The following is a 20766-nucleotide window of genomic DNA, read 5'->3' as shown; positions in this document are numbered from 1 at the left end:
GGAAGAGGGAGAACAATAAGGGGATGAACCAAACTGGGGTACATTGTACACATAGAAGGAAATATCACAACAAACCCCATGTAAAACTATTCTATACTAATAATGAGGTTTTAAAAAAAAAGAGTGTGCCGGTGTGCCTTTTAAAACGCTGCTGGAATTCCAATTTGGTGGGTGTGGCCACGGAACACCACACACCTGCATCTGCCAGATGTTTAGAACAGCAAACTCTAGGTGTCATTCAACTCTACTGACATCCTATTTTTATTTCATGGAAATCAAAGAGTACTGGTAAAGTAGCCTTTTAGTCTTCACATTTTACCTGTGAGAACTGAGGAGAGAACCTGCGTCCTTTCCTGTCTCCTATGAGGCTGTCATCTTGCATCAGGCTGCAGAAGGGAACTTTCAAACCAGCTGACCACTACAAAGTCACATTTCTCAGATCAAAGTCCCTTTTACAGACATGTCTGAGCAGATGCTCTGCCGGTTCTCAAGCAGAAAGCACACTGGAATCATGGAGTCAGTTTTCAAAGCGAAGAGACATGGTAGCAGATGGAACAAAAAATGCACTCTTCTCCAGAGTTGCTGGGGAACTAAACTAGGCAGCGCCTATGAGCACATGACTATTTCAGATTCCCTGTCGTCCTTATCTTGCGCTCTTGCCCCTTCTGTTTCTCTGTAAGTGACTTCAGTGATTTCCTGCGGGGAGTCTTGCTCCAACCACACCCAAATCCTGGTGGGGACCAGCCTTAGCATGCTCTAATCCGGGATGCTGAAGACCCTGGCCCTCTGGTCTAAATAGGGTGGGGAATGCAAAGGCTTCTGAGTACACCCTGAGAAAAGGGATTTGCAAAAGACCTGGGTTTCAGATCCCCCCTCGGCCACTTATGCGTGACTTTAAGGCCAACGGTTTATCCTGAGCTAAATTCTCTTCCCTTCCCTTCCCCTCCCCTCCCCTCTTCTCTTCCCTCTCCCTCTCCATCCCCACCGGTGCTGAGTCTGGAAAGCAAAGTCTCGCATGCATTGTACACTGATCTACACCCCAGTCTTCGTCCTCTTCAGCCGGGTTTCTTGCCTCCGAAATGGAGCTACTTAATTTCCAATTTGTGTCCTAATTGAGGAGGTAGCCACTGAGCGAGGGCGCACACAGCCTACTGAAAAAGCCTCAGGAGTAAATTCTGCACGCAGAATCGCGACTGTGGAGCGCTGTCCCCATGCACACCCCCCAGGGCAGTGGGTGGACAGCCGCGGGGCACGTGATCGCCCACCCACCCAGTAGTCCCTTGGGGATCAGGGCGTGGCCTCCTGGGGCGGGAGTGTGGCCATTGGCCGGGAGGCGGAGCTGGCGGCGCGTGCACGCGGAAGGAGACAGGCAGGGGGCGCGGCAGGAGGGGCGCAGGCGGCTGCGATTGGTTGGGGCCGTCTCGGGGCGTGGCCTCGGGCGGCCTCCCGCGGGTGGAGCCGTAGGCAGCGGGAGTAGCGCGCTGCTGCTCCTCTTGCACCTGAGAGCCGACGCCTCTGGTCTTCCAGGCTGCGCCCGCACGGTCCCTTCCGCCATGAGCCGCTTCAAGGTGTCCAAATTCCGGCACACAGAGGCCCGGCCGCCACGCCGCGAGGTGAGCCCAGCCCGCGGGCCCCGCACCCTCTCTCCTGGCCCCGGCCGGCTGCGCTCCCTCCCTCCCCTGCGCCGGCCCGGCAGTGGACCTCGCGGGCCGCCGAGCCCCCCGAGCCTTCTCCTCCCGGGCGCCCCCTTCTGGCCCCAGCCCAGGCGTCTAGGCTAGTCGTTGTTGCCGGGAGAGCAGAGTCCAGGGTTCCGATGACGCGCTCCGGCACATCAGTGATCCGAGTGGCCCGCCCCGCCCGCCCCCCACCCGGGGACCCCGAAGGCACCGCAACCCCGGCCGGGGCCGGGCCTGAGGCCTGCGAGGCTGCCTGCCTTCCCTGCTTCCGGTCGGCCTTGCTAGGGCGCTGCTGGCGCCCAGCTCCTCCTCCGTGCCGCCCCGGATCGTCCCCACCCGGGGCTGGGCTGTAGAAGAGATGTCCCTGTCTCCCCTGGCCTTGGCGACTCCGCGCGTGTTCGCTGCAGAGGGGACCCGGGGCCAGGCGCGCGCCCCTCCCTCGGTTTCCGCCCTGGCTTCCTCTCGCTGCTGGCGCAAGCTCTTCTCTTACTCGAGGTGATGCTTCCAGCGGTTGGGTGTGGCCAGGGGTAAGCCAGAGGTGGTGGAGTGCCAAGAAGAGCTGAGCCAGGTGCTGGGAGGCACCAGCGATCCCCAAAGGGCAGCAGACTTGATGAGGGGTGTGCTTCAGAAGATGGTGCCAGCTCTCGTCTGCCACCCCCTGTGTTATTTGAAAGACCTGGGAGTGTACTCAGATGATTGGGCTTAGAATCCAACCTCTAGTGACCCTGTCAACGGCCCAAAGCAGGTCAGGTGCATTGGCTCCATTTTTATTCCTTGGAAAATATTTCCTCTGCACCTACAATGTGCTTTCCTCAGCTTCTGGAAATACACTGGACAATGTGACATCATTTTCCTTCCCCTATGGCACTTACAACTTCATGAGGGAGATAGCCAGCAAGCAGAGAGATATGTAAGGGTGTTGCAAGTTTTAATAAATGCATCGAAGAACATGAGGGGTTGGGGTGGAGAATGGGGAGGTAAGGGTTAATCTTAGGGTGGTGGAGAAAGTTGCCTGGAGGAAGTGACATTTCAGCTGAGGCCAGAGGGCTGAGAAGTGGGAAAGAGCCTGGTAGAGAAACATAAAGTGGAGCAAAGTGGGTAGATGGTAGTGACCTGGGAAGTGTGGTGACAGCTGAGTCCAGGACAGGCCTGTAGAGCCTGAGGGAAAAAGTTGGGTTTATTCTGAGCGCAGTGGGGAGCCGTTGGAAAGTTGAGGGAAGGTATTTAATGTTTAGATTTGCATTAAGTCCATTACTGGTATTGAATGAGGGGAATTAGAAAAGAAAAGTAAAAAGATGCGGGGCACCAGTAGCTCATGCCTATAATTCTAGCTACATAGGAGGCATAGATCAGGAGGATCGAAGTTTGAAACCAGCCTGAGCAAATAGTTCATGAGACTCAAAAATACCCAACACTAAACAGAGTAGAGTGGCTCAAGCAATAAGAGCACCTGCCTAGCAAGCATGAGACCTTGAGTTCAAACCCTCAGTGCCACCAAAACAAAACAAAAAGGTAAAAAGGCCATCGCTCCAAGTACAATAAGTATTCCTTGAGGGGTTGGTGCTTGCTGTTGAGTGGGCCTCTGTCCTGCAAGGTAAACAGGCCCATGGAACCATGAGCTGTAGGGAGAGCTTAAAACAGTTTATGTTAGGGAAGTGGGAGAGCAGATCTGTTCTTTTCAGAGATACTGTGCAAACACGAATCAGCAGGTAATGTAATGCAGAGGTCTGATGGTCTACCGGTGGACAGGAAATTTAGGTGGTGATGCTGCAGGGGTATGGATTGTAAAGTGTGGGTGCTCTTTCTTTGTGGCAGGAAGGAGAAGCAGTGCTTTGACACCAACAGGAAATAGGAGATCTTGCTGATCTGTTTCACAAAAAGTGTTCCTCTGCCTCCCACATGTGGGGGTGTTAATCCACCTTGTGGAGTGAGGGCTCACTCATCTAGAGGACTTGGTAGAAGGGCATGTTCTGAGGAGGCCAGGCCTTTATACTCCCCTTCTGAGTGTGGGCATTTTTCTCCTGGTTCTTGGAGAGGGTCCTGGGGTAACCCTCAGCACAGCAGCTGGGGAAAATGAACCTGTCTTCTGTCTTAGGTGCTCACTCCTCCTTCCTTTGCCTCCCTCCCTCTTTCTTAACAGAAACAAGCCTCCCTCTACTCATACTTCCTCCTGACAGCTCCTCCCCCCAAATTAGGGAACTGACTTGCTAAGCAAAATCACCCCTTAGGTTATTTTGAGAACGTTTTTCATTTTCAAGGGACTGTGATTGGGAACAGGGTTTGATCCAAAGGATTGTGTTTCTAATAGTGCACCTTTAAGATAGAATTCCCTTAGAGCTAGTGGAGTGCCTCAAGTGGCAAGAGTACCTGCCTAGCAAATGTGAAGCCCTGAGTTCAAACCCCAGTGCTGCAAAAAGAAAAAAATAGTTCCCTGAGCCAGGTACTGCTGGTTTACAACTGTAATCTTAGCTACTTGGGAGGCTGAGATCCAGAGGCTTGTGGTTCGAGGCCAGCCCAGGCAAAGAGTTTGAGAGACTCCCATCTCCAAAGTAACCAGAACAAAGTGGACTGGAGGTATGGCTCAAGTTGTAAAGTGCCTGCTTTGCAAGTGTGAAACCCGGATGAAACCCTGAGTTGAAACCCCAGTTACACCAAAAAAAAAAAAAAAAAAAACAGTTCCCTGGATTACGGCCCCTACTTTTAAGCATGAGCAGAAATCCTTACCTCCTTACCACATGCTTCTTATTCTTTATTTCCAGGCCTGGATCAATGACATTCGTGTGGGAACCACTTCCTCATGTGGGAACCATATCAAATCAAGCTGCAGTTTGATAGCCTTCAATTCTGATCGTCCAGGTGTGTGTGTGTGTGTGTGTGTGTGTGTGTGTGGTGGACATGAGTAGGGAGTGGCCTGGGTGGGGGTGCCTCAGAGGCGAGCACCACACGTGACCTTAGATCCTTACAAAGTGATTAACATGTAGTAATCAGATCAATTTTGACTAGAGTGTCCTTATGTATAAACCACAATGGCTGTCATCTTCAAGAACATGCCTAGGAGGGCAGGAAGGAGACTGACACTTCTGTTTTCAGTCATTCTCGCTGGTATCCCCCTCTCTTCTCCAGGGTGGCTGGGGTTAATAGGAACTCAAAGATTTGAAAAGCTCTCATGCTGGGTGTGGTGGTATACTCTTGTAATCCCAGCTGTGTGTGAGGATTGCAGTTCAAGGTCATTCTGGGCAAAAGTTACCCTGTTATAAAACAAGCTGGGCATGGTGGCGCATGTCTGTAGTTTCAGCACTTGGGAGGCCAAGGCAGGAGGTTCTTGAGTTCCAGGACAGCCTGGGCTACATAATAAGACCCTGTCTCAAAAAATCTAAAAAAAGAAATAAAAACAGAAAAAGAAAAAAGCCCTTATGTCAGTTGGGACTCTTTTGGCTGCTTACTATAATATAACCCTCAACCAATTTAAGCAAAAAATATATATTATCTTTTTGCTTATCTAAGAAATCAGGGGCTTCAGGAAGAGTTGTATCCAAAGGTTCACATATGGTATCAACTCCAACCTCTCTCTTGGTCTCTTATCTCTGCTGCCTTGGGATGTTGACTTCTTTCTCAGGTAAAGGTAGGAGAAGTGAAAGCCACAGCCTCCAAGCTGGCCTTTCATCTGATCTACCATGTGAGAAAAAGAAAACCTCTTTTTCCAGTGGCTTCTGTACATCTCACGCAGGGATGGTTCTTGCCTGGGGAAGAACCTAACCCTGGGAGGTCCCAGTCTAAGCTTTTTTTTTTTTTTTTTTGTGGTATTGGGGCTTGAGCTCAGGGCCTTCATCTTGAGCCACTCTACCAGCCCTATTTTTGTGATGGATTGTTTTGAGATTGGGTCTCATGAACCATTTGCCCAGGCTGGCTTCAAACTGTGATCTTCCTGATCTCTGCCTCCTGAGTACCTAGGATTATAGGCGTGAGCCACTGGTGCCTGGCAGGCTAAGCTTTTGAGTTTGGCCTTCTCTGGGGGCTCTAGGCTGGGAGGTAAGCTGTTCCCATTAGACCCCAAGTCAGAGCCCCTATGTTTGTTTAACAGGTGTGTTGGGTATCACACCTCTGGAAAGCCATGGAGAGGACAAAAGACATGTGGCCTACCTGGGCTGCCATTCAGGTGAGTTGGGTGCTTATTAGGGGAAACCTGGAGCTTGCCTACCTCCTGGGACCAGGGATTCATAGACACTTGATCCAACTGCCCATGGTTTATCATCTGTACTGTGTAGTTCGCAAGGTACTTGGGCTCAGAAGGCTATACCTGGTTTAAAATTTGGATCTGGGCAGAGAGGAGAGACTCGGGATTGCTCCAGGATGTCAAGCTGGGAGGTGGGGGATGTACAGCTCTAGTCCCCGGCTCCAGGCTGAGGCTGGCTTCTGACACTGCTCAGGACTCACCTCTTAGCCCTGCATCCTCTCCTGGAGTGCAGCAGGCTAGCCCTCACCACCAGGCACCCTCCCCAGCCAGGCTGCTCAGAGCCCTCCAAAGAGGCGGCAGGGGTGGGTAGCAGGGCTGGAGATGGGCCCTCACAAAGGGCTTTTGTTTGCCCCAGCTGCTCCTGGAAGTGCTCAGCCTCCCACGTGGCAATCTGCCCACTTTGAAGAACGTTCGCCCTTCTCTAGCTGAGGCAGCACCAACTTGGCTGGTGGCATCTCCCCTGTCCAGCTGTAGCAGCTGTGGGCCCAGGCTGTCTGGCCGACTGTTGGAAGGGAAGGGGGTAGATCCTTGGTCCTTTGGTTGGGAGGTCCTTTGATCAGTGTATGGATTCTGATGATGGTGACAAAATCTATCTAGCGCACTCTGTTAAGTTCTGTTGTCTGGGTTTTCTGATCTTCACTTATAAAAAGACTTATTGAGGCATCATTTGTATACTATAAACATTGCTTGTGACTACTTCTTTTTTTTTTTTTATAGTGGAGTTTGAATACAGGGCTTTGTGCTTATTGGGTAGGTGCTATAGTACCGGAGCCATGCCTCCAGCCCTTTTTTCCTCTGGTTATTTTTGAAATAGGTTCTGGTTTTTCACCCAGGCCAGCCTGGACAGTGATCCTTTTATTTTTTGCTTCCTTCTGTAGCTGGGATGACAGTTGCAGACCACCATGCCCAGCTTTTGTTTGTTGAGATGAGATCTCATGAACTTTTTCTGAACCATGATACTCCCGATCTCAGCATCTAACATAGCTGGGATGACAGGCATGTACCACTTTGTCCAGCTATTGGTTGAGATGGGGTCTTGTACTCCCAGGCTGGCCTCAAACGTCCATTCTCCTGATCTCAGCTTCCAAAGTATCTAGGATTGCAGATGTGAGCCACCAGTGCTTAGTTGACTGCTTGATAAATGTATGTGTGTATGAGTGAATATATATAATGTGTGTGTATATATATATATAAAATGTTTTGATGGTATTGGGGTTTGAACTGAGGCATCACACTTGCTAGGCAGGCACTCTACAACTTAAGCCACTCCACCAGCCCTGATTCCTTGATTTTTATTAAAGTTGTAGAGTTGTATGCACACCATCCAGTTTCAGAACATTTCTGCCTTCCCCAGAAGATCCCTTTACAATTAATTTCACTTGACTTGGAGCATTACAGCCTCAGGCAGCTGTCTGTCTGCTTTTTGCCTCTGAAGCAGAGATGTGCATGCTATTGTCATCGCCACATCCAGCCAGCTTCCCTTTTTACAAATACTTTTATTGGAACACAACCCCACCATTTACTGGTATATAGTCTATGTTGCTTCCTATGTTGAGTAGGGTTCTTTTTCTTTTTTTTTTTTTTTTTTATCTTTTCTCTTGATGTCAGGATTGGAACCCAGGGCATCATGCATGCTAAGTGCACGCTTTACCTCTGAGCTTCACTCCTGCCCAGAGTTGAGTAGTTGTGGCAGAGACTGTATGGTCCTGGAATCCTAAAGTAGGTACTGCCTCGCCCTTAGCAGGAAGTGCTTGTTGGCTCTGCTCTGCAGACTGCCCTTTTGTGGGCGTGACACATGAATGGAATCACACAATACAGAGTCTCAAATTTTGCTTCTTTCACTTAGAGATCCACCTCTTGTAGATGTGTAAGTTTGTTTTCTTCATCTAATTTTAAACTTTTTGAAGCAGGTTTTAAGGTAACCCATTTTTCAGTAAAGAAGTCTGAGGCTCAGAGCCAGAATCAGAACCCTGTCCACCTGACCCAATTTTTGCTCTTTTTTTTTTTTTTTTTTTTGAGACAGTCTAACTATGTAGCCCAGGCTGCACTTAACTCACAATCCACCTGCCTCATCCTTTCAAGTGCTGGAATTACAATTATGTACCACTATACCTAGCCCATCTTGGCTCCTTTTTTTTTTTTTTCTTTTGACAGTACTGGTACTACACCTTGAGCCACTCCAGCCCTTTTTTGTGATGGATTTTTTTCAAGACCAGGTCTCTTGAACTATTTGACTGGGCTGGCTTCAAACCTTGATCCTCCTGATCTCTGTCTCCTGAGTAGCTAGGATTATAGGCTTGAACCATTGGTGCCCGGCCCATGGCTTCTTGATGCTTTTTACACATGGAAGAGCCATCCCAAGTTGGTGATACTTGATATAGCACTCTCTGAGTAGAAGCTGGACTGGTCCTGTGTGGGTGGGTTGTGCAACTCTTCAGAACCTCTCCCTGCAGGAGCCCTGCCAGGAAGTTGCTCTTGGGGGTAGCTGAGCTCCCACTCCCTTAGAACCTGCCCTGGAGGCATCAAGTATTCTACCCACATAGGTGCCAGTGTGGGAGAGACTGCGGCAGGCTGGGATAAGGCTGCTGCCTTTCCTTTGGGAGCTTCCTGCCTTCAGGGACCTCTTCCAGACTCTCATCTTAGGGTCACTCCTGACTTCAGCCCCTCAGCCAGAGGAGCAGAGCAATGGGGGCACCTGGAGCAGTCTGGTGTATGGGTGGTGGAGTGGTGCACAGACCGCTCCTACTCCTGGGGAAGGGCAGCATGGCATCAGGTTGACGAGCACTCTTTCTAAAATTGCCTGGGCCTAACTCACAGCCTGCCCCTTCTTAGCTCTGTGCCTCTGAGCAAGTTATTTTCTTTTTCTGGGTTTTGGTGTCTTCATCCTCCAGTTGGGGTGATGCCACCTGCTGGGCTGTTGTGAGGAGTTGGGGAGATTTCTGCTCACAAGGATACAGAGCAGGTGTACTCAAGTTACTCAATTTCATCAGCACATCTCATTAGTTTGGGAAATGCCAGGCTGCCTGAGCTGCCCGCTACACCTGGCCCAGGACTGGGGGACTGCCTCTCCAGGGGTTCTGAGGCTCCAGGCCCAGGACTGTTAATGGTTCTCCTGGCTGGGAGTCCAGGCTGTAACCATTGCAGAGGGAGTCTGTCCACATCCACCCTTTTTCCTATCTCCTTAGCCAACTTGGGGGAGGCAGGCAGAGGGGACAGTGGCTGTGCTCCTGGCTCTGGTGATGCTGGCCTGTACTCCTGTGCACATCCCAGCCCTCTACTGCTACCCTCCACCTGGCATCTCCACACCATACCATCACTCCCATTTCCCCTCTAGGCTATGGCTTGCTCTGTGCTCCCACATTCCCCTCCCCACAAAGCACTGAGACAACTTCAGCTGCTCAAACCAAAAAGGGATTTTTGGGGACGATTTCTGGGGACCTTTCACAGCTGGAGGCACAGCTGGATGTACTGCCTTAGGAGGTGCCATCCCGGGAGCTGCAGCCAAGCAGGTGCCTGGAGTCCAAGGAACTTCTGGCTTGTTTCCTGCCAACCCTCTGATGCCAGGGCCCTCAGCCACCCTGGTTAGCAGGGCTCTAAGGGACATGTGTCACAGGAGGGGGTCTAGGTTGTTTGCCTCTGTGGTGTCTAGCGGGGTCCTGGCCTTTGTAGACTTTCAGCTGCCTCTGTCTGAGCAGATGGTATCCCGTCCCAGACCCTCCTGGACTTTGTTCCTGCCCGAGGAGGGTCCCACTAGGTTGGAAACAGAACGTCCAGTAGTTCCAACCACTCCTCTCTCACAGACCTGGTCACCGACTTGGACTTCTCTCCTTTTGATGACTTTCTCCTGGCCACAGGCTCAGCAGACAGGACGGTGAGTGGGGCCAGATGGAGAAGCTATTCGTATCCCATTCACCCTATCCTGGGGTCTTCTGAGCCCTGCCCTGGTGACCCCACAGTGCCGGTGGGAGACTGGAGGGGACAGCAGAGCCCTTGCCCCTACTCACTGTCTTTCTTACCAGCCTCTCACCACACCCTGTGGCCTCTGAGCTGGGTCCCTCCCTCCTCTCCATGATGCAGTATATGCAGCTCCCCAGCCTAAGATGCTGGGGCAGGTTAAGTGCCCCCAGCTTGGGGGGTGTTGTCCTTGTGGATCTGCCGTGTTCCACTATGGGACCTCACAGGGTGCGACAGCCCTGGGCACAGCTGGCTGGAGGCAGCGAAGCTTTCAGTCCTGTGTGATGACCTTGGTCTTTCCCACAGGTGAAGCTTTGGCGGCTGCCCAGCCCTGGCCAGGCCCTGCCCTTGTTGCCTGGCATTGTGCTGGGCCCCGAGGAGCTGCCAGTGGAAGTACTGCAGTTCCACCCCACTGTAGATGGTGTTCTGGTGAGTGCAGCAGGCAGAGCTGTGAAGGTCTGGGATGCAGCCAAGCAGCAGCCCCTGACAGGTATGGTCACACTGACTGCCCTTTCCTTGTTGGTGTTTTTAGTAACTTGAATTAAAAAATAGGTATGAAACACAGTGGTTGTGGGAGACTTTAACACCCCATTATTATCAATAGATAGGTCATCCAAACAAAAAAATCAATGAAGAAATGCAAGATCTAAAATATGCAATAGATCAAATGGACCTAGATGCCTACAGAACATTTCATCCAACTTCTACACAATATACATTCTTCTCAGCAGCCCATGAACCTTCTCCAAAATAGATCATATCCTAGGGCACAAAGCAAGTCTCAGCAAATATAAGAAAATAGAAATTATACCGTGCATACTGTCTGATCACAATGCAGTAAAAGTAGAACTCAACAACAAAAGTAAAGACAAAAAATATGCAAATAGCTGGAAACTAAATAACTCATTACTTAATGAAGAATGGATCATCGATGAAATAAAAGAGGAAATTAAAAAGTTCCTGGAAGTCAATGAAAATGAAAACACAACCTACCAGAACCTATGGGACACAGCTAAGGCAGTCCTGAGAGGAAAGTTTATAGCCATGAGTGCATATATTAAAAAGACTGAAAGATCCCAAATCAATGACCTAATGATACATCTCAAACTCCTAGAAAAACAAGAACAAGCAAATCCCAAAACATAGAAGGAGAGAAATAATAAAAATAAGAGCTGAAATCAACGAAATAGAAACCAAAAAACCATACAAAGAATTAATGAAACAAAAAGTTGGTTCTTTGAAAAAATAAACAAGATCGATAGACCCCTGGCAAACCTGACTAAAATGAGAGAAAACACCCAAATTAGTAGAATCAGGAATGCAAAAGAGGAGATAACAACAAACACCATGGAAGTCCAGGAAATCATCAGAGACTACTTTGAGAACCTATATTCAAATAAATTTGAAAATCTTAAAGAAATAGACAGATTTCTAGATACATGTGACCATCCAAAACTGAACCAAGAGGAATTAATCACCTGAATAGATCTATAACACAAAATGAAATTGAAGCAGCAATCAAGAGTCTCCCCAAAAAGAAAAAAGTCCAGGACCTGATGGATTCTTTGCTGAATTCTATCAGACCTTTAAAGAAGAACTGATACCAACCCTCCTTAAACTGTTCTGCGAAATGGAAAGGGAAGGAAAACTGCCTAACACATTTTATGAAGCCAGTGTTACACTTATCCCAAAACCAGGCAAAGACACCTCCAAAAAGAAGAACTGTAGGCCAATCTCCTTAATGAACACTGATGCAAAAATCCTCAACAAAATAATGGCAAACCGAATTCAACAACACATCAAAAAGATTATTCACCACGACCAAGTAGGCTTCATCCCAGGGATGCAGGGGTGGTTCAACATACGAAAATCAATAAACGTAATAAACCACATTAACAGAAGCAAAGACAAAAACCACTTGATCTTCTCAATAGATGCAGAAAAAGCCTTTGATAAGATCCAACACCATTTCATGATAAAAGCTCTAAGAAAACTAGGAATAGAAGGAAAGTACCTCAACATTATAAAAGCTATATATGACAAACCTACAGCCAGCATTATACTTAACGGAGAAAAACTGAAACCATTCCCTCTAAAATCAGGAACCAGACAAGAATGCCCACTATCTCCACTCCTATTCAACATGGTACTGGAATTCCTAGCCAGAGCAATTAGGCAAGAAGAAGGAATAAAAGGAATACAAATAGGTAAAGAAACTGTCAAAATATCCCTATTTCAGATGACATGATCCTATACCTTAAAGACCCAAAAAACTCTACCCAGAAGCTTCTAGACATCATCAATAGCTATAGCAAAGTAGCAGGATATAAAATCAACAGAAAAATCATTAGCATTTCTATACACTGAATAATAATGAGCAAACTGAAAAAGAATACATGAAAATAATTCCATTTACAATAGCCTCAAACAAAATCAAATACCTAGGTGTAAACCTAACAAAAGATGTGAAAGACCTCTACAAGGAAAACTATACACTTCTGAAGAAAGAGATTGAGGAAGACTATAGAAAGTGGAGAGATCTCCCATGCTCATGGATTGGTAGAATCAACATAGTAAAAATGTCGATACTCCCAAAAGTAATCTGCATGTTTAATGCAATTCCCATCAAAATTCCAATGACATTCATTAAAGAGATTGAAAAATCTACCGTGAAATTTATATGGAAACACAGGAAGCCACGAATAGCCAAGGCAATACTCAGTCAAAAGAACAATGCAGGAGGTATCACAATACCTGACTTCAAACTATATTACAAAGCAATAACAATAAAAACAGCATGGTACTGGCACAAAAACAGGCATGAAGACCAGTGGAACAGAATAGAGGACCCAGATATGAAGCCACAAAACTATAACCAACTTGTCTTTGACAAAGGAGCTAAAAATATACGATGGAGAAATAGCAGCCTCTTCAACAAAAACTGCTGGGAAAACTGGTTAGCAGTCTGCAAAAAACTAAAACTAGATCCATGTATATCACCCTATACCAAGATTAACTCAAAATGGATCAAGGATCTTAATATCAGACCACAAACTCTAAAGTTGGTACAGGAAAGAGTAGGAACTACTCTGGAATTAGTAGGTATAGGTAAGAACTTTCTCCACGAAACCCTAGCAGCACAGCAACTAAGAGATAGCATAGATAAATGGGACCTCATAAAACTAAAAAGCTTCTGTTCATCAAAAGAAATGGTCTCTAAACTGAAAAGAACACCCACAGAGTGGGAGAAAATATTTGCCAGCTATACATCAGACAAAGGACTGATAACCAGAATATATAGGGAACTTAAAAAACTAAATTCTCCCAAAACTAATGAACCAATAAAGAAATGGGCAAGTGAACTAAACAGAACTTTCTCAAAAGAAGAAATTCAAATGGCCAAAAAACACATGAAAAAAATGCTCACCATCTCTAGCAATAAAGGAAATGCAAATTAAAACCACGCTAAGATTCCACCTCACCCCTGTTAGAATAGCCTCATCAGCAACACCACCAACAACAGGTGTTGTTGAGGATGCGGGGAAAAAGGAACCCTCTTACACTGTTGGTGGGAATGTAAACTAATACAACCACTCTGGAAAAAAATTTGGAGGCTACTTAAGCTAGACATTGATCTACCATTTGATCCAGCAATACCACTCTTGGGGATATACCCAAAAGACTGTGACAGAGGTTACTCCAGAGGCACCTGCACACCCATGTTTATTATTGCAGCACTATTTAGAATAGCCAAGTTATGGAAACAGCCAAGATGCCCCACCACTGACGAAGGGATTAAGAAAATGTGGTATCTATACACAATGGAATTTTATGCAGCCATGAAGAAGAACGAAATGTTATCATTCGCTGGTAAATGGATGGAATTGGAGAACATCATTCTGAGTGAGGTTAGCCTGACCCAAAAGACCAAAAATCGTATGTTCTCCCTCATATGTGGACATTAGATCAAGGGCAAACACAACAATGGGATTGGACTTTGAGCACATGATAAAGGCGAGAGCACACAAGGGAGGGGTGAGGATAGGTAAGACACCTAAAAAACTAGCTAGCATTTGTTGCCCTTAACACAGAGAAACTAAAGCAGATACCATAAAAGCAACTGAGGCCAATAGGAAAAGGGGACCAGGAACTAGAGAAAAGTTGAGATCAAAAAGAATTAACCTAGAGGGTAACACACACACACAGGAAATCAATGTGAGTCAATGTTCTGTATAGCTATCCTTATCTCAACCAGCAAAAACCCTTGTTCCTTCCTATTATTGCTTATACTCTGTCTACAACAAAATCAGAGATAAGGGCAAAATAGTTTCTGCTGGGTATTGAGGGGGTGCGGGGGAAAGGGAGGGGGCAGAGTGGGTGTTAAGGGAGGGGGTGGGGGCAGGGGGGAGAAATGACCCAAGCCTCATATGCACATATGAATAATAAAAGGGAAAAAAAATTCTACTTCAGTAAAAAAAAAAAAAAAATAGGTATGAGGCCTGGGTATATATCTCAGTGATAGTCACTTATTTAGCACATACAAGGCCCCCAGTCTGACCCTAGCACCCACCCCCCTCCAGAAAAGAAAGTATCAAAATTTAATATGTACGTGGTGTAAATTCTACAAGCCTTGCAATGAAGGTCCATCCCTCTCCACTCCCCGCAGGCATCTGTTTTTGTCTCTATTAGCTGTTTTAATTTTTGTTGTTTCTCTCCATTTTTACTTGTTTTTTTCTTTTTCTTTTTCCTTTTGTAGCACGGAGTAGTGGGTTTTGAACCCAGGGCCTTGCACTCTGCCGCCTGAGCCGTACCCCTGGTTCTTTTTCTCAGATAGGTTTTAACTCAGGGCTTTGTGCTTATGAGTCAGACATTCTATCACTTGAGCCACATACCTCTAGTCTGAATCTTAAGCTTTTTGCCTGTGGCTGACCTCCAACAATGACCCTTCCTACCTACATATTCCATGAGGCTGGGATTACAGGCACGTGTCACCATGCCTAGCTTTCCTCCATTTTTCTAAATAACTTCCTTACACTGTAATTAATTGAAACTGTTTTCAGTTTTGAAAACAAACCCTTCCTGCCCAGGAAGATGAGGATTTGGCTCCCTGGAGCACCCCTCCCACGCTTGCTTGCTTTTTCTCCCATTGTCTCCCTGTAGAGTCACAGGACAGGGTCAGATTCCTCGGGTGTGAAAGATTGTGATGGTGTACATGTGTCTTACAGCTGGGCTTTGTGGTGTCCCGTGTTGATGTCATACCATGCTCTCTACAGAAGGTCATCCCTGACTTGCTTATCCCCATTTCAGAGATAAAGACATGGATGCCTAGAGAGTTGAGAGACACACCTGCCCCAGTGTTGGGGGTGGACAAGGAATGAGGGGTCTGTCTGTGTCCTGCTCATAGAGGGCCGTCAGCATAGCCAGTGTCCTAGGGACTCTGTCCTGATAGCATCAGTTACTGAAAACTCAGCCAGTGGCCACCATGGAGTCATCTTATGCCATGGGGAATGGGCAACATGAAACAGAAGGTGCAGGCCTTTCTCTTGAGGGCCTAGGCAATCAGCCTAACCCTAGAAGCAGAGACGAAGGCAAATAGGCCTCCTGTCTGTCTTTAGGGACTGACCCACCCATAGCTACCACTGCTCAGGCTTTTCCTCTGTGCCTGCACCCTGCTTCATGGCTTATTGGCACATCTGTCTGCACAGCAGCTGCACTTGGAGGGGTCACAGTTCCCATGGTACAGATGAGGCTTACGAGGCTTAAATAGCTTGCCAAGGCCATGGCGTGAGTAGGTGGCAGAGCTGGAATTAGTCCCAGGAGATGGAGACCTTAGTGTAGTGGTTAGCTGGTGCTTGGGACATGCTTGGGCCATAAAAGTTTATTATCTTTTTTTTTTTTAATTTTTTTATTATTCATATGTGCATACAAGGCTTGGGTCATTTCTCCCCCCTGCCCCCACCCCCTCCCTTAACACCCACTCCACCCCATCCCTCTCCCCCGCACCCCCTCAATACCCAGCAGAAACTATTTTGCCCTTATCTCTGATTTTGTTGTAGAGAGAGTATAAGCAATAATAGGAAGGAACAAGGGTTTTGCTGGTTGAGATAAGGATAGCTATACAGGGAGTTGACTCACATTGATTTCCTGTGCATGTGTTACCTTCTAGGTTAATTCTTCTTGATCTAACCTTTTCTCTAGTTCCTGGTCCCCTTCTCCTATCGGCCTCAGTTGCTTTTAAGGTATCTGCTTTAGTTTCTCTGAGAAAAGTTTATTATCTTATGGCATCTGAGGTGCAGGAACATGGGAGCATCTCAGCCTGGTGGTACTGACTCGTACTGACTTGGGGGCTCTCAGGAGATTGACTGGGGCTGGGCTGAAGGGAGCTGCTTCTGAGGTGACTCACTTACCAGGTGCTGTCCCTGAGCAGTGGCTTCAGTTTCTCCCTTTGTGGGTCTCCTCATGTCTACTCGAGTACCCTCACCTGTCAGCTGACTTCCCCTACAGTGAACAACTTGAGAGGAGAGACAGTGCATTTTGTGACCTGACTTTCTGCACACCTTCACTTCTGCCAGAGAGTGTCAGCAAGTCATGAAGTCCTGCTCTTACTCAAGACTACACATGTTTTGGTTTCCTAGGCTGCTGTTGTAGAGGATATAAACTGGTGGCATAAAACAACAGGACTTTATCTTTGAACAATCAAGTTGTGAGCAGGGCTGGTTCCTCTGACCCAGGTGTCTCTCAGCTTCTGTAGCCTCAGGCACTCCATGGCTTGTGGGTGGCCTTCACGTTGTCTTCTCTCTATGTACATCTGTCTCTGTGTTTAGGCAGGTGCTCTACCACTTGAGCCATGTTCCCAGCCTTTTCAGGGCTGGGAATTGTAGCTTAAGTGGTAGAGCGCCTGCCTAGCAAGTGCAAGGCCCTGAGTTCAAATTCCAGTACTGCCAATTTTTTTTTTAATTTCCCCTTTTCAGAAGGGAAACAGTCATATTAGATTACAAAGAACTTCCTCTCCCCACCACCCCTTTTTTTTTTTTTTGGCAGCACTGGGGTTTGATTTCAAGGCCTCATGCTTGCTAGGCAGGTACTTTTACTGCTTGAGCTACTCTGCCAGCCCTTTTTTGTGATGGATTTTTTTTCAAGCTAGGGTCTCGTGAACTATTTGCCTGGTCTGGCTTTGAACCACAATCCTCCTGATCTCTGCCTCCTTCGTAGCTAAGATTACAGGTGGGAGCCACCAACGCTGGCTCTTTCCTTCCTTCTTCCCTCCCTTCTTCCCTTGGTGTTGAGGATTGAACTCAGAGCCTCACCCATGCTGAGCATGCTGTCTGCCTTTGAGCTATAGCCTCAGCCCCACAGAACATATTTTCAAATAAGATCTCATTCATAGGTGCTGGAGTTAAGGTTTCAATATTTTGGGAGACAGCACAATTCAACCCATAACAGGAAGCATTTTAAAGAGTGTGTGGATATATTTCAAACTAGGGGAAGAGAATGGAGATGGCAGGAGCAGAGACTCAGGATGGGAGGGACTGATGGGGCAGAGTGGCATAATGAGTGAAAATGAGCCTGGATGGAAAGCAAGATCCAAGCCAAGAAGTAGGGAGCCTCGAAAGATTGTCGAGTGGTACATGGCCTGATTAAGGCAGGGTTAAGGAACAAGGCCCTGGGTGCAGGTATAGCACCCAGGAAAGGACCCCTCCTGCCTGAAAGGGACCCTTGTTGCCACTGCCTTTGCTTTGGGCATTACACTAAGCCAGTTCTGTCCCCACTTACTTCTCTGGTGTCCTCATCACCGCAGACCTGACTATGACTGCTTCTCCACAGAACTGGCAGCCCATGGGGACCTGGTACAGAGTGCTGTCTGGAGCCGGAATGGAGTCCTTGTGGCCACAGCATGTAAGGTAAGTGGGCAATGAGCACCTGTGGGGCTCTGTTCAAGGCTAGTGGGGCCATTTGTCCTTTGCTGTACCTTGCAGGCTCTGCAGTGTGTATGGGGCCAAAGAGCACCAAGATCAGGATGGGATTTGAGGAGAGCCTCGTGCTGCTTCCTGCTCATCTCTGGTCTGTGCCATTTGGCACCATCCCCACCTTCACACAGTATCACCCACTGCCTGTCTGGGTTGTGCACACAGCCTTCCACCCTCTGAGACTGGTATTCAGCAGCATCTTTACACAGAGCATTGTACCAGCCCCATGCTAGTGGAGCAGTCAATTCACATCAAGAGCAGTACAGATAAGAGGTTAGTTGTTAAAGGGGACTTGGGGACTTTGAGCTTGTCAGAGAGGTCTGGGGAGCTTGGCATCAGCCAGCGTCTCCGGAGCAGAACCTGAATTGTGAAGGCAGGGCGGGTATAGCAGGCATCCTGGGTAGATGGAGCTGCTGGCACAGGCACCTGCCAGATACCTAGAGATGTGCCAAGGGGCAACTGGCAAGCAGCAAAGTATTAAAAGCCAGAGGAGAGCAGGTGGTGACTTGAGATTAACAGATTGTGCATTTGGAGTGCTCCCATGGCACATGGGGAGAGTGGCAAGGGTGGGCAATGTCTAAAATCAGATGTGGGACAGCCTTGAGGGAAGGGGAAGGACCATTCTTGGCCAGGGTGGTGGAAACAGAGACCGTGGACCTCAGGAGGAGAGAGCCAACGTGTGGTGGTAGACTGGGTGTGAGGAGTGGTGGTCATGAGGCTGGTTCCAGGGTCCCAGGAGGAGAGAACCACATTGAAACTGGCACATGCGGCTGGTCATGGGGGCTTGAGGGGCACTTGAGTGGTTGTAGGTGTGTTGAGCTGGGGTACCTGGTAACATCCCAGTTGGAGTGCCCTCTGAATCTGTGGACCTGGTAGGGCCCTGAACAGTCTGAGCTGAATAGGTGGGTGAGGTTTGTGCTCAATGTCCCCAGGAGGGAGGAACATAATTCTATAAAAAAAAAGGTGGAAAGAAAGCAATACAGGGTGGAGCCTGGGACCCAGGCTGGAATGTTCCCCAGGGGGCTTTGTACCACAAAGTCTAGGAAGACTGGGATTGGACAATGGGAGCCTTTAGGGGTGTGGGATCTTTATGGTGGTATTCTGGGCCTGAGAACACTAATGAAGAATGAGGTGGCTGCCAGGTGCCAGTGGCTAAGTCCTGTAATCCTAGCTACTCAGTAGGCAGAGATCAGGAGGATCGCAGTTTGAAGCCAGCCAGCCGGGGCAAATAGATTGTGAGACCTTGTATTGAAAAAACAATCACAAAAAAGGGTTGGTGGAGTAGCTTGAAGTATAGGCCCTGAGTTCAAACCCCAGTACTGCAAAAAAAAAAAAAAAGAATGAGGGGTCTGATGGAGCTGGGGAGAGATAGGGGTCTTCTGAAGCAGTGAGACCACCAGCCCCGGGTGTCTGCAGGCCCATGCGCCTGCACACTCAGAGGGACTTTATTTCCCATGTTCTCATCTCTGTGCCTTTTTGGAAGATGCATATCCCAATCATTTTTTTTCCTTTATTCATATGTGCATCCAATGATTTGGTCATTACTCCCCCTTCTCCCCATCCCCTGCATATCCCAATCTTCATCAATTACTTTCTCCATTGTTGTTCATCATCTGGAAGGTTCCATACACTGGCTCTGGATATGGAGAAGTAATAAGCTGGGGATAATGGCCCTCAAAGGCCCATGGTAGACTTGCTCAGGTTTAATCCTGGTGGGGATAGTTTCCCAGAGCCAGTGAGCTTGAGGCTGGTCTTTGAGGATGAGGCCCAACTTAGGGGGAAGGGACAAGTGTCCCAGGCAGGGGCCAACCCTGACAATATCTTGGCAAGATTCAAGGACAGCCTCTTCTTCCTGTGAGAGAACCCCCTGCCTGTGCATCACTGCTGTGGTGGTCCAGTCCCTCCTTCCTTTCCTGTCTGAACCCCATTTGCCTTTGTAATTGGGCAGAGAAGGCAAGGAGCAGCCCAGTGGGTCATGGCTGTCTTACCAACTCCGGCAGCCTGGCTACACCATTCCTTGCCTCCTGGTGTCTTATAAGACAGAGGTAGAGGTCCAAGTGCAGGGCACTCATGCTGTCTTCCTAGGTAAAACATTTCCTGCTAGACTCAGAGCCTAAAGCTGGGGACAAAAAGCACAGATTTACCAAGCAGATGTGGGAATGATGTTGTAGAGCAACCCCTGCTTCCTGGACCCAGCTATTTTACCCAGGCCAGTACACTGACAAGTCAGGTGGAGATGCCCATGGATTGCAGAGGGTGAGGCCTTTTCCCAGTGCGTGTGGCTGGAACTGGGGGGTGGGCCTTTGCCATGGCAGGAGGAGTCAGAGCTCCTCTTTGCCAGTGTCACTGGGCTGGGCTGTGGGTTTGTGTATTGTTGCTGTCTGAGCTAAAGGGATGGGGTGGATGTGGGGATGCTCTGTTTGTCATCAAAGCCTATTATGCACCTGTCTCTCTTGACCCGTACACCTCCCTGTCCTTGGTTCCCACTCCATCCTTCTGCTGCCGTGGGGAGCAGCTCAGCCTCCCAAGACCACCGAGCCTCTTCTATTTCTCTCCTTGCTCTTTTTTCTGAGGAAAGGGGCCTCCCTGTGGCAGAGAAGGGACAGGTGGCCACTAGGGGGCGCACCTGCCTCATGGATAACTAGGCTTGGCCAGCTGTGCATGCTGTCCACTGCCCTGGGTTCCACCTAGTGAGCCCATCGAGGACAGGGTCAGCACACCCCAGTTCCATCTGTCTGCCCAGTCCAGAACAGCCTCAGGGCCCAGTGTGAACCGTGATTTTTCACCCAGCCTTAAATGATTGCACTCAGTGGTTCAGCAACCTTGATGGAATTTGTTGTGTGCCAAGAACTTTTAAGTTTCCCCTAACCTAGATCCTTGACTGAAATGGTTGCTGTCTTCATCCTCATCATCATTCAGTGGACTCGAGGCTTGT

At 48.3% G+C, this 20766-nt stretch overlaps 1 protein-coding gene across 7 annotated transcripts in view; it reads left to right on the top strand.

The window, feature by feature from the left end:
* Nucleotides 1-1430: 1430 nt before the first annotated feature.
* Coro7 (coronin 7) overlaps nt 1431-20766 on the top strand; it is a 64829-nt gene continuing 45493 nt past the window's right edge. For 5 of the 7 annotated variants that reach the window (XR_012443136.1, XR_012443134.1, XR_012443137.1 and 2 more), the window contains exons 1-6: nt 1431-1613; nt 4436-4532; nt 5758-5832; nt 9711-9781; nt 10171-10354; nt 17689-17765. Coding sequence is in view for 2 of the 7 variants with exons in the window: in XM_020156535.2 (XP_020012124.1) it covers nt 1554-1613; nt 4436-4532; nt 5758-5832; nt 9711-9781; nt 10171-10354; nt 17689-17765 (564 nt within the window). In the remaining 5 variants the exon portion in view is untranslated. The remainder of the gene's footprint in view (nt 1614-4435; nt 4533-5757; nt 5833-9710; nt 9782-10170; nt 10355-17688; nt 17766-20766) is intronic. The other 2 variants (XR_012443133.1, XM_020156533.2) reach the window with 1 other exon arrangement.

The sequence above is a fragment of the Castor canadensis genome, chromosome 17 (assembly GCF_047511655.1).
Source record: "Castor canadensis chromosome 17, mCasCan1.hap1v2, whole genome shotgun sequence".
Lineage (NCBI taxonomy): Eukaryota > Metazoa > Chordata > Mammalia > Rodentia > Castoridae > Castor > Castor canadensis.
Note: the sequence above shows the minus strand (reverse complement) of the source record. Positions and strands in the feature narration are given on the sequence as shown.